Source organism: Capsicum annuum, chromosome 12 (genome assembly GCF_002878395.1).
Source record: "Capsicum annuum cultivar UCD-10X-F1 chromosome 12, UCD10Xv1.1, whole genome shotgun sequence".
NCBI lineage: Eukaryota > Viridiplantae > Streptophyta > Magnoliopsida > Solanales > Solanaceae > Capsicum > Capsicum annuum.
Genome location: NC_061122.1, coordinates 9,803,820 through 9,817,096, shown reverse-complemented (window position 1 = coordinate 9,817,096; position 13,277 = coordinate 9,803,820). Strand labels below are relative to the sequence as shown.

The 13,277-nt window shown below is 34.7% G+C and overlaps 1 protein-coding gene across 1 annotated transcript; it reads right to left on the bottom strand.

Annotated features, from left to right (window-relative positions):
- Positions 1 to 2,273: 2,273 nt before the first annotated feature.
- Positions 2,274 to 11,843, bottom strand: LOC107851149 (ras-related protein RABF1). The gene is made up of 8 exons (XM_016696075.2): positions 11,532 to 11,843; positions 8,955 to 9,034; positions 6,975 to 7,058; positions 6,688 to 6,782; positions 6,388 to 6,493; positions 3,300 to 3,389; positions 3,123 to 3,209; positions 2,274 to 2,565 (listed from the first exon to the last, which is right to left on the bottom strand). Exons 1-8 carry the CDS (start codon positions 11,554 to 11,556, stop codon positions 2,527 to 2,529), a joined length of 606 nt encoding a protein of 201 aa, XP_016551561.1. The 5' UTR covers positions 11,557 to 11,843; the 3' UTR covers positions 2,274 to 2,526.
- Between the last annotated feature and the right edge of the window lie 1,434 nt (positions 11,844 to 13,277).

Sequence of the window (13,277 nt, the reverse complement as noted above, 5' to 3'; positions counted from 1 at the left end):
CTATTTTCGACAGATCCTTGACCAGAAGCAACAAACAAATTTAACAAATTGTACACTTCCAACTAAAAATCAAACGAACCAAATCATAAAAGTCCAACTCATACATCAGGTAAACAATAACAATAAGAAGTTTATACCTCAAATCCTGTAAGATCCAATCTATCATAATCGTAGAAATTCCGATAAAACTAATTTAAACCCTTAATTAATTACTCCACTAAAAGACAAACCATAAACACAAACTAATTACTCAACAGTGTCTTCTGATGTTACTCCTAATTTAGGACGAAGAGAAACCACATACATGAAGGACCGCAACTTTTAATTAGGACGAATACCCAAAAATTCCTTCTAAATTTGGATTATAAGTTGTATAATTGAATTATTGGTAGTCTTAATTATTTCGTGGACTTGGCTATTTGGTAGCCTTTATACTCTTTAACGTGGACGAGACGTAGAGCATAATTTATTTTTAGGCGTTTTAGAGTTTAAAAAAAATATAAAATAAATAAAAGACCACCATCCAGGTACGTAGGGTGTTTTCAGTCCACATATTTTTTAGTGTTGTTTGGTACCTACTCACGCAGACACTATTTATGTATATGTTAATGGATCTTTAATGTGTATATTAAAGAATCCACCCACACAGAAAAAAATTATGTTCTACGTCTCGTCCACGTTAAAGAGCATAAAGGCTACCAAATAGCCAAATTTACGAAATAATTAAGACTACCAATAATTCAATTATAAAACTTATAATCCAAATTTAGAAGGGATTTTTAGATATTCTTCCTAATTAAAAGTTGTGGTCCTTCATTTATGTGGTATTTTCTTCGTCCTAAATTATGTGATGATGCTCGGATTTCGAGAGTCAAAACAAATTAATTTTTAATCACAATTTATTCATTTGCCATTTAAAATTATTAATTATTCTAACCTATATTATTTTAAACGTAGTATTCAAGTGTGTAAATTTTATGTTCGAAGACTAAATGATTATATATATGTTTAAATCTAGTGTCAAAATTAAGAATAATATTAAAGTGGGTTAAGGTGATAGGTTAGGTGTGGGCGAATTCTTCTTAATGGATCAAAACTTCAAAAAAAATAAATTAAAAATTTAAAAAATAACGTGGGCCTCTAATAAAAGGCCATGTGGCAAAGCAGTTTTTTAGAAAACCATCTTTAAAAAGTAATGGCATGGATGGACCAGTTTTATAGCGGTGATGGCATGAATGAGCCCAACTTTTAACGGATGGCATAAATGAGTCATTTCTGATAGTTCAGTGGCATATTTGAGCCTTTTCCCATTTAAAAATCATGAGATGAATTTCAAATTCTCAAAAAGATCGTGATTTGAAATTCTAAATCATGATTTCAACTTTTTTAAATATAAAATTTACTCACAAGTTTATATTTTGTGAAAACAAACTCATTATTTCAGATTTTGTTTAGAAAGAAAAAGGAAAAAGAAGACTCAGGCTCAGTGTGAAGAGATTGCTTGTACCATTTGTGAATAGATTATATTAAAGAATAATTAGTTGATATTACGATATCTTATTCGATTGTAGTATTACTTTGTGATAGTTTTATGGCGGTCTTGTTTCTGTTATTATGTCTTTCTAGACTCTTTTTTTTCCTGAAGTTGAGGGTCTATCGGAAACACCGTCTCTACCGCACTTTTGAGGTAGTTGTATGGACGGCATAAGCTTACCCCTTCAGATCCACTTTGTAAAAATATGCGGGGTATGTTATTATTGTTGTTTCAACTAAATAAATGTTAATTGTGTTTAACAGTCTATTGGATGTTTTGGGGGCCTGCTTTAAAAAATTTTAAAGTTTAGAGCTAGATTTTCAGGTATTTTATGGATAAACTTGAAGTCTGCTTGAAATCATAGCCTTCAGAAGGTCCACATTCTCTTGAATTGAGAAAAAATCTAATGTTTTTAAAGCTCCACTCTTAATAAACCCATCATAGAGTTCTAAATTTTTTTCCAACTTTTGGAACCTTAGCATATACTATAACACTTCCATTTTATAAAGCTTTATCATGTTAAATGTCACATGTTAATTTCTGCTAGCTAAATTTCATTGAACAAAAGGACAGCACGGTGCATTAAATGCCCCACTATGCACGGAGCCCAGAGAAGGCTAAACCAAACCAGAAAAGTTTATTGTATGCAACCTAGTATTTTTGCAAGAGGTTATTTCCACAACTTGAACCCCGTAACCTCCAAATCACATGGAGACAACTTAACCGGTTACTCCAAGGCTTCCCTCCAAATTTCATGTCATTGAATCATTCAATTATTTCAAACTTTCACAAGTTGAAGTGAGCTTTTCGTCTCCTCAATTCACACAGTTATAGCAAGATGCCTCATGGAATAGGATCGCGATTACAAGATCAGAAATTGTAACAAGAGTGCAGAAAGGAAGAGACGTAGAATGACTTCATATACATAGTGTTACAGACTGTAGCAATCAGAATTGCTGCAGCTGTTTATGCCGATCTATATTCTTGATGGGTCAAGCAGCAGACGGGCGTGGCAATCTTTTGGCAATTTCCTGCAAGTAAAGCCATCAACAAGTGAATATTACCAATGTTTGTGTTCAAATGCAGGCCTAGCGAAAAATAAGGCATAATGGAAGATAAGGATCTACATATGCGACTACAAGTAGTATGTTATCCTTTATGTTCTATTGTTCTCTAGGAGTCATAAGTCCGGTCAGAGATTTATATGCCAGTACGAAACATAGAGAACTTCTTGTACTACTTCTGTTGCATCTTATCGATATGAGATTAGAGCTAAATTGAACATAACTAATTTCGGCGAACACAAAATCCTCAGAAAACTCTCTTTATCAGACTGAAAGTTCAGGCCGGTATTGTCCTCCCCTTGCCAACAATACACGAGGACCAGAAAAGCAAGAGGAAACTGAAGGGTCCGATGAGGATGAATAAAATGAACAAATGGCAGCTGGATTAAGTTTTAGACAGTTGCAGAAACAATGTAGGTTAATAGCATTTGAATTCAAAGCACGCACCTATAAAGGTCCTAATTAAATTTATACACCTTAAAAAGTTGACATTTCGCTTTTGAGAAATGACATTACGAACGTACCTCAAACAGCTGGTTGATATTATCAGCTGTCTTAGCGGATGTTTCTATAAAGAACATACCATTCTTTTCAGCACAGTCAATTCCATCCTTCAAAAGTAAATACCACAAAAAGATCAGAATAGCAGAAATAATTTTCATGTCTAACAGTGCTAGCGGTAAAAACTTAACGGTACTCACTTGTGTCGTTACTTCTCTTTTTTCGTCGAGATCAGCTTTGTTGCCAACCAGAGCCATGACTATATCAGGGCTCCCATGTTTTTGCAATTCCTACAAATGGCAATCATTTAGCAGCTACTAAGTAGGACATTGTATGCATGACTAAATTTCAGAAATTGCGTATCATTTAGCACTAGCTTGTCCGACAGGATGACTAATCACATGGAAAGTGAAGATTTATAAAGCCGGCCCACCTGCGCAGATTGAGGTATAGTAATTACTGTTGTTGTTTGTCTGACAGACTGACTCATTTAGAGAACGAAGAAACACCAAATGAATTGGACATCAATAAACATGAAGCGGCAAATGTGGCATTATCTTTTGTGCTGATCGTCATCTCTAAGATATGGATCTCAAGCAGAATACCTAAAGCTTGAATTATGGCCTAAAGAAATAATTTACAGTATCCCACATTTTGACATGATCTTTTCTATTACAGCATCATTTGCATCAAAAAATTGACAATTTGTTCACACATACAAAAATACGTACAATCAGCAGCAGAAGTTACCACCTTTTAATAAGTACAAGCAGCACCAATTTTCTTCATTTTATGCCAGGGAGATTTTGGGTGGTCTGTGATCTATTGGAATCTTAATTATGCCTGACAACACAAAAAGCAGTTTTATCTCTCTATTTAGGATGACCTGAAAGTTAAGACGCTAGTACCTCCTTTCCAAAATATATGACCCACTTTAGTTGCACGAGGAATAAGAGCACAATATTAGAACAGATTAATATATCCCCAGGGCTGTGATCTGATCTGGTGAGAGAGCAACTTGTGATGTGTGGCTTAGGCACATGTGATTGGTTCGAACCTTACCATAAACAAAAGCCTGACATTTAAGCAGAGAAGGGTAGAAGGCAGACCATTATCCACTGGCTCCCGGGGGTTTCTCAGTTATCAAAAGTAATATATATTGAACAGCATTGTCAGTGTAATCTCAAAAGTAAGGTCTGTGGAAGGTAGGGTGTATGCAGAGTGGCAGACCTTACCCCTACCTTTGTGGGGTATACAATCTGTTTCTAAAGACCCTCGGCTCAAAATAGAAAATAGTTGGGCAGACCAATGTCGGATTCAGGTAATATATTAAGGTAGAAACTAGTTTTTCATGTTTTTGAATTATTAGCGGGTGAAACTATTCTTTTAGGGAAAACAAGCTCAACAATTCTTGACATAGGAGCTATTTGACAATTACATTTTGAGATTCTCATTAATCTTGTTTCAACTTGCAAATTCTCATTTCTCCATTGAAACTATGAAAAGAGAATCTTAAATAAATATGAACTTAAAAAAGAACGATCATTGACTAAGTTGCTTCACCAAATATGATGCTCTAATGAACTACTATCAATATCTTATCACAATAAAGTTTTGTAGAGTTTTGTAGAAGGAAGACTTCAACAGTTATCTGGCAATCAAATGTTCAACAAGGATTATTTGGTCAATTTAGCCAAGGTGCTTCTACTACAATTATGGCCGAGAGACGTAAATTGGCTGAATTTTCTTTTGCAAATTGTTGTTTTTGGCATACAAGTACTTTAGTATCTTCATTAATTTGGTTGTTAATACTTTTCATTTCACAGTATTTTTATCGTAGCTTTTTTATACTTGTATCAGGGTACCCACAAAGCACAAAGGTAAGGTATGGTCTGCATACACCCCAACTTCCTCAGACCCCACTCATGGATCACACAGAGTATGCTATTGTTATTGCTGGTATACGCACAAGTATTAGGAAACATTTTTGATCAAGCACAATTACCAGAAAAAAATGTTTTTTGATCTTCTTGGTTTACCGTCGATCTTTATCTGGATTGCTCAATCCTTTTGATTATGCTTATAACTAGGGGACTGAGTGAGTGAGGGGCCCGGGCGTACCTATGTGGCTAGCCCAACATATCTACCCAGAACTATGACATATGTTTATGAATAAGATATTATATACATATCTACCCAGAACTATGACATATGTTTATGAATAAGATATTATATATTTCAAAAGATATTTACAATGAGTTGTTTAAGTCGTTTTACTGTGGCAACTTTGTTGAAATAATTACCTACATTTATTACCAAGTCTTAACAACTGTTAACCTCGCCTATCCACGTCCATGTCCTAAATTTGAAAATTTAGGACCTGAATCTGAAAATTTAGGTGAAAATAAATCCGACTTGTAGATCCCCACACACTATCAGGTCGATCCCACACACTATCGCCTAAAGTACCGTCTCAATAAAATTAGTGGTCTAAAGTTAAACTTAAAGCACAGGCTTTAGATATATAAATATACATACAAAAATAATATTATAATAATTGGGAGTTGTTTTTTTGTTGTTATATATTAATTGTTTTTGCTGTAATATTTTGAACGACACATGACCTTTAACTTCACATATAATACGATTTTTAATAAAAGAAAGATTCATTCTAGTTAATAAGATGTTAGCCATTTGTTTGTAATACATTAAACTTAGATGATGTTGTTAAAACATTAATTATTTGTATGAAGTTTGAGTTGTTTAATTCGAAGTTCTAAAATATTTCTAGTAAAAATTAGATATTTCTTTCTTTTTGTATTTTTTTAGGAAAATTTTTTTAAAGTATTTCACAATCTTCATTATTATTTCAAATGAAACTGAAATCATGAAATTTACAATTAAATTTTTTTGACGCTTCAAAATTTTGGGGCCTAAAGCCAACGCTTTATTAGCCTTACCCTTGAGGCACCCTTGATTGGGTACCCTCACTTGTACCCATGTTAGAAAGTTTACTTCTTGATTTTAGTTGATGATGATGGAGTGACTGAATGACCATATAAGGGGATTGGATTCTTTCAAGGATAACAAGATTCAGCTCCATTCGAACAGGGGAAGCATATTAAGTCACAAGAAAAGGTGCAAACTCCAAAGATATAAATAAAGCAAACCGCTGCTATGAACAAGTGTCGAAACAGAAGTAACAAGGGGCAATCATTGACACGTTAATAATTTTGCTATCAAACAAAAGAGACAGAACGCTCGCTTCAATTCTTATAAGAGAAATACCTTGACCCAGTATTGTGCTTTGGCAAAAGACTCGGGACTAGTAATATCATATACAACCACTGCAACTGCAGCACCTCGGTAGTATAATGGTGCAAGTGCTGCATACCTGAAAGCAAGGCAGACAGCAGAACTTGAGGGTCTTCTTTACAACTATCTTTTGTCAATCATTAGAGACTTCTCATTTTTATTCCGACTCAAGGGTTGGTCAGCTAACTCACAGGGGATTTCTCAGTTATTGGATGAAATTATTTATCAAGAGCAGAAAGAGATAAATACAACATGAAACTTGGCTCGCAATACCTCTCTTGACCAGCTGTGTCCCATATTTCAAATTTAACTGTAGTTGAGTCTTGCAAGGCTATTGTTTGAGACAGAAAAGAAGCTCCTATAGTCACCTAAAATCATCCAAGCAACAATTATAAACTATTATCGAAGAACCTAAGATACATAACATAAACAGACACAGTCCACTGAAACACACACACCAGAAGGGAAAGAAAAAAGGTGGGAGGTGAGAACCGAATACAATATATAAACGTTACATGATATAAGAACATGTTTATCATTTTGGAATAGCATATTCATACCTTAGATGTCGGATCAAATTGACCCCGTACAAAGCGCAGAACAATACAGCTTTTACCAACACCAGAATCACCCAAGAGTACCAGCTGCAAATGATGTTTGGGGGAAACGGCAATATCAGTATCACAAATAGGGTGCAAGGGACTTATTAAATCATATTTTGACAAAAAGAACATAGTTTTCTTTTTTTTGATGAGGAGTATTTCATTCATAAACAAGGCCGAGTTGGCCATATACAAAGGAAAAACCAAAAGGTAAAGAATCTACAAAATCTAATTCTCTACAAAGTCCACCCTATTCTTCCCTACAACTAAGGATTTTATGGTGCACCAAAACAAAATAAGATGCCGGAGGCTATTCATTACTTGAGAAAAACTCAACTCTACCCCCTCAAAATCTCTCCTATTTCTCTCATTCCAAATAACCCACATCAACACAAGAGGGACCAAATTCCATGCCTTACGCCTTCTCCTCCTATTCCCGTTCTCCAAAAAAACATTAAATCTTTCACAAATTTTGGCATAATCCAAGAAACTCCGAACCACTGAAGCATATCCCACCAAAATCTCATGGTAAAGGAACAACAAAGAGAATAGCTAGATAGTATCCAAAGCTGTTAGCCCACTTTTGAATGCATGAAAGAAGACATAAAAAGCTACAGTCCACGCCTGTGCATTGAAGAAATCCATTCAATTCAGGAGAACATATGTACTCCAACCACGAAACTGATTCAACATAAATAGTCATAATCAGAAAGTTCCAGAAGCACCAATTTTCATAAACACGACATACAGTACTGAAAGTTTATTCAAGCAAGAAGATAAGTTGGCTAAAGTCTAGAAGTAAACAAAGGCATGACCCTAAATATGCTCATTGAGACGCTCCCGCCCAATTTCCATAACAGCCATTCAGGCCTATATCTCCGAGGCACTACACTTTCTAAAGTCTGTCAGTAAGTCTCAGTTTGATCATCTAATGAACTTTAGATAGCGATTTAAAAGGTCACCAACAGACATGAAAGAGTAAAAACAAAAGGGCATCCCAATGCACAAAGCATCTCACATTCACGCAGAGGCCCGGGAAGGGCCGCACCTGAAGGGGTGTGAAAGAGTATATTCTTTATTGATTACTAAGATTATTATGAGAAATATATTTGCCAGTTAGCTCAAACTATTATATTGACTCAAACATGGACCTTCTAGTAATCCGTTCCTCATCAGAAATAAGGAATGACAATAAAAATGAGTGGCAGCCATCATGATAATCAAGCACCTTCATTTTTTGATGTATATCTATTAGACAGAGAGATTATAAAAAAAAAAAAAAAACTCTGTTTCAAATAGAACTGAGGTCTTACTGACAATCATCTCCGCACTTACTGACAAGCCCGCACTTAATCATGTCTTCAACATGCTTTAGCCGGAGAAGCGTGAAGAGACGAAACCCTGATCTTTATGAAATGACGAAGTGGAGCGGAAGATGTAATAACTAATACAGAGATTAGTAATTGGAAAAAGATCTTTTTGATTACATGGTAATATATCCACGTTAATTAAACTATTTACCTTATCAAAAGATTTATAGTACAAGCAATGTGATATGGACACTAATAGTCTACTGTCATCTTAATATCATAGATGTTAGGATTGTAGAAACAACTCCCTCTGTCCCAATTTACGTGACACCAGCTGTGGAGCATGGATTTTAATATACTTAATTGACTAACATATGGTATAGGCAGCTCGTGAACCAACTACAAATGTTAGAGTTAAATAAATAGTTTGCAGAAACCCATCTCATCAAATTAAAATTTGATTAGTTAAATGAATTTGAAAAATTGTGACATTTTTACGAAATAACATAGCTAGAATTGTGTCAAACATATAAAGTTGTAAAAAATAGGAAGAATGGCATAAATTGGAACATATGGATTAATACTTTGCCATAGCACAAAGGGCCAATCCCAAAGTTTCAAACTTTACCTTCACTTTAAGATTTTTAGGATCCACTGCTCCACCTCCACCATTGGGATCAAGTCCAGCGGCCCGCCCCGAATTCCTATCTGCATTAGTCAAAAGGAAGTATTAAACACAACATTGGATAGGACTCCCAATATTTCAAGTTCTTTTTGTTGGTTGATAATTTCGGTGTCGGGGCCAGCTTTCGCACACCTCAACTAAATCCACGGGACACCTGTCACCTCCCACCAGCAATAAATATCTGGTAACTCTGTCAACCAAGGCTAGGACTTATGGGAAGAATCAACTAGCGTTTTTTGCCTCTATTGGAATGTGAACCTAAGACCTCCAGTTCTCAACCCACTTCATTGAACACTATGCCACACCCTTGGGTGCTTCCTTCTGTTTCAATTTGTTCGTCTTACTTTTCTTTTTAGACCGTTTAAAAAAGAATGTTTCTTTCCTTTTTTTGGAAACTCTTTAATTTCCAACTTTTCATATGGCAGTTTAAGTCACAAGATTAAAGGACATTTTGATATATTTCGCATATCTTTTAGTTTAAGACCACAAGAATCAAAAACTTTCTTTACTTTCTTCCACTCCGTGCCAAGTTAAAACCGGCAAACAAATTAAAACAAAGGGAGTATCACCTTCCTCACCCCTAGTCCCAACCACAACCTGATAAACAACAACAAATATACCTCTATCCCAAACAAGTTGGGGTCGGCTATATAAATTCCCACTTCTTCATTTAAGCTCATTTCATATCATCATCATACTGAGCACAGCTTTAGTGTAGCACAGAAAGATTAAAATAAAAATAAATCATCAGACCTAAGGGTGTGGACAAATGCTCAATGAAATGGGTCGAGAACCATGAGGTAGAAGGTTCAAATCCTACAACAACATACCCTGTGTATTCCCACATAGTGCGGTCTGGGAGGGTAAAGTGTATGCATTCCATACCACTACCTCCAAAGAAGTAGAGAGGTTGTTTTCGATAGACCCTCGGTTCAGGACAAAAGGACAGTAAACAAAGTCGTAATAGAACATAAAACAAGATGAAATAACAGAAATAAGAAACTCACAGAGTATTACTATACACTATCTAACCGAAAGTACACACCTCACCCAAACCCTGCGAACAAAAAACTCCAATCTACGAGCATATCCCTACGACTACTAGCATGGCTACACCATAGCAATCTTATCCTAAGTTGCTCGGACTCTCCAAAAATGTTGTCACACCCATGTCAGATCCTTTAAAAATACATTATTTTGGAGGATCCAACATGCACCCGTTGACATTTTTGATGAGTCCAAGCAACATAAATCTTATCTACTAGCTACGACTCACTCCCACGAACTAGCCATCTGACCAAATTTGCATCCTCCATGTCTTTCTCCCTAGGGTCATGTCCACAGTAAGTTGTAACGGCTCCATGTCAAGTAGGTTCAAATCCTAGAAGATAGAAAACACTAGGTGATTTCTTCACATCTGTTGGTGGACAGAGTTATGTGCTTGTTGCTGCTTGTGGAAAGTGGTAGGTATCCCATGGAATTAGTCGAGACTGTATAGATTAAAATAGAATTAGCAAATATACGCCATCTCGGGTCGGGTAGAATTGGAATTTGCCCATGATCGAGTCACCTCAGGAACGATACCTAGATAGAGTACGCCCTCTCGGTCTAAATAAAAATAACGAAAGGCCACTAGCGATAGCGACTGTGCACTAAAGGACAAACAGGGAACCAATGTGTCAGGGCTCTCAGGTACGTGGACGATCCTCAACAAGTTTGTGCCAAACATGGAGTATTTGGCTGGCATCTCCAAACAATTCTTCGGCAAATGACGTTTAATCATTGATCATTGATCAGGGTACTATTGGGTTCGGGTGGCACTCTCTTATTGGGCATACACAGACCAACCTTGTACACAATAAATAGGTGCGCGGTGCGCCCTCCTCATTGTAAATATCATCATCTAATTTATACTTCCTGCATCTAAGCAATAAAATCCTTTAGCTTTATCTCCGAGTTTTCTCTGTTTTAATTCTTATTTCCGGTCGAAGCCGGCTCATGGCTAGTGAATCTCGATCATACGCTTTGCACCGTGCCTAATATACGTTCTTTAATTTCAGCTTGTCTATTACTTATGCTATCTTTTAACTTCACTTGTTGTTTTGCAAACTTCCACTACCAACTCGAACCTAAGCCGTAACACGGGTTCTTGATCGACCTACATATTCAACTGTCCCAAATCGACAATAAACTGACATGCATAAGCTGGTCCGGACACCACAGTTACACCCAATGGGCGTGCCTAGTGATTAATGAAACTAGGAGGTCTCAGGTTCAATTACTAGTTGATTTCTTCTCATCTGTTCCAATCTTAATAGACCAAGTTACCCAATACCCATGTAATATAATTAGTGTTAGTTGAGGTGCGTGCAAACGGACCCAAACAACAATATAAACTTCAATAGTTATTAAGAATGAACCAATTAGAAGGCAACCCATATAAAGAAAAAATAAGATAACTAATAAGATGAACCCAATTAATTCAATTATATACAATAAGAGGGTTTTGAAATTGATTACCTGCAACTGAAGATGCACAACCCATAACGTAAATAGATCAATTGGGTAGTATATATAATAAAAGAATTTGTCAGTAAAATTGAATTAAATGGGTTTTTTGGGTTTAATTTGACTTTGGATTATAATTTTTGTATGTATATTGTGAGTTTTGAGGAAGAGGGGAAGTGAAACCTTAATTGGGGGTTGGAACTTAGAAGACTAAGAGAGATAATGGAAAAAACACGAAAAATATATTAAAATTTCTTCGATGACACGTTTTATTTTTATTAGATTTACGTAGTTAAATTAAACGATCAAACAACCTTCACACTCCCCCAAATTAAATAAAATGGACTTTCTAACTTTTTAAGTCCCCATAAATATAGTCAAACATTTCTGTAGTAGCAGTTTTTATTTGAAAATTTTTATGATGATTATGGAGAGGTAATTTCATATATATATATATATATAATATCATTTGAAGTTCAGATTTCATTTACTTATCATAAGTAAAAGTATATAAAATTAGAAAGAGCATGAATATAAAAAAGATAAATATTAATAGTGTTTTCCTTGTGAAGTTATGGAATAACTTATATGCATCATTTAAATAAAAAATCTTTAAATTAGATCTTCGTACTTGAAATTTACTGCGTGCATGACGTTAATGATGATTACTATAAATATTTTAATATTTTATTTTGTACATGATATATTTCTTATGAAAGTATGCTATTTATAGAGAGGTAATGTTACAAAGAATGTACCGCGATAATAAACTACTGCTATAGTAAACGTCAGGGGTGGACCTACATTGTTTTTGGGGTGCTCCGGTACTCAGTAAACTCGACACAGAATAGGTATAATTACATAGAAAATAAACAAAAATAGGTATAAAAGATATAAAAACACCCACTAAAACAAAAAATTAGTTGGGTGCACTGGCATCTAGATTGATTGCGCTGGTATTTGGATTGATCTTAAGATTAAGATTCTCCATTGGGAGGGGCAACCCGGATTCGAACGTAAGATTCTCCATTGAAAGGGGCATCCCGGGTTCAAACCTCGTTGAGATAATTTTTTACTTGTTTTCAGCTTTTTAATTTTTTACGCACCCACAATCCTTAAATCGTGGGTCCGTCAATGATAAACGTCATTATTATTATAGTTAAATGCCGTTAAAAAATATATATATAACATGAAAAATTGATTCTGAAGAAAATCGTGCCGCTATAGGGAAATGATGTTATAACGAGGTGACGTTATAGAGAGATCTGATTGTATATGATAAGATCTGTATATATACTGTTTTACTAGGACCTTTTTCATCAAAATATTATATTGATATGTTATTACTAGGTCTGATATGGCTCATGTTATTAACTATTGTGATTTATATATTTTTTACGTAATTTTTTAAATAATATATATTACACTCCCTATCTAATTTGGTGTGATATTGATACAATTTTGAGAGTTAACTAAATTTTTTATATATTTTTTTAAAAAAAAAAAATTATTAGTTATTGTGATTTATAGTATTTTTTCTTCTATCTCAATTTATGTAGCAGTAATAAACCCTCGAGGGTCAACTAATTTTTCTTTTACATCCTTTGAATTATTTTATGTTGTTAATTATTATAATTTATAATACTTTTACGTAATTCTCAAATATATAACAGATTAAAAAGAAAATTAAAATAAAGAAATATAAAAAAAAATATCTAAGTGGACAACACAAACAATCATGTTGATCATCCTTTATAA

Bases quoted from the DNA above. Each gene is read 5' to 3' on its own strand.
- LOC107851149 (XM_016696075.2), bottom strand. From the start codon at position 11,556: ATGGGTTGTGCATCTTCAGTTGCAG. The intron at 9,035-11,531 runs GTAATCAATTTC...TGACTAATGCAG, and splicing joins TTGTGCATCTTCAGTTGCAG to ATAGGAATTCGGGGCGGGCC. The intron at 6,783-6,974 runs GTATGAATATGC...GGATGATTTTAG, and splicing joins AATTTGATCCGACATCTAAG to GTGACTATAGGAGCTTCTTT.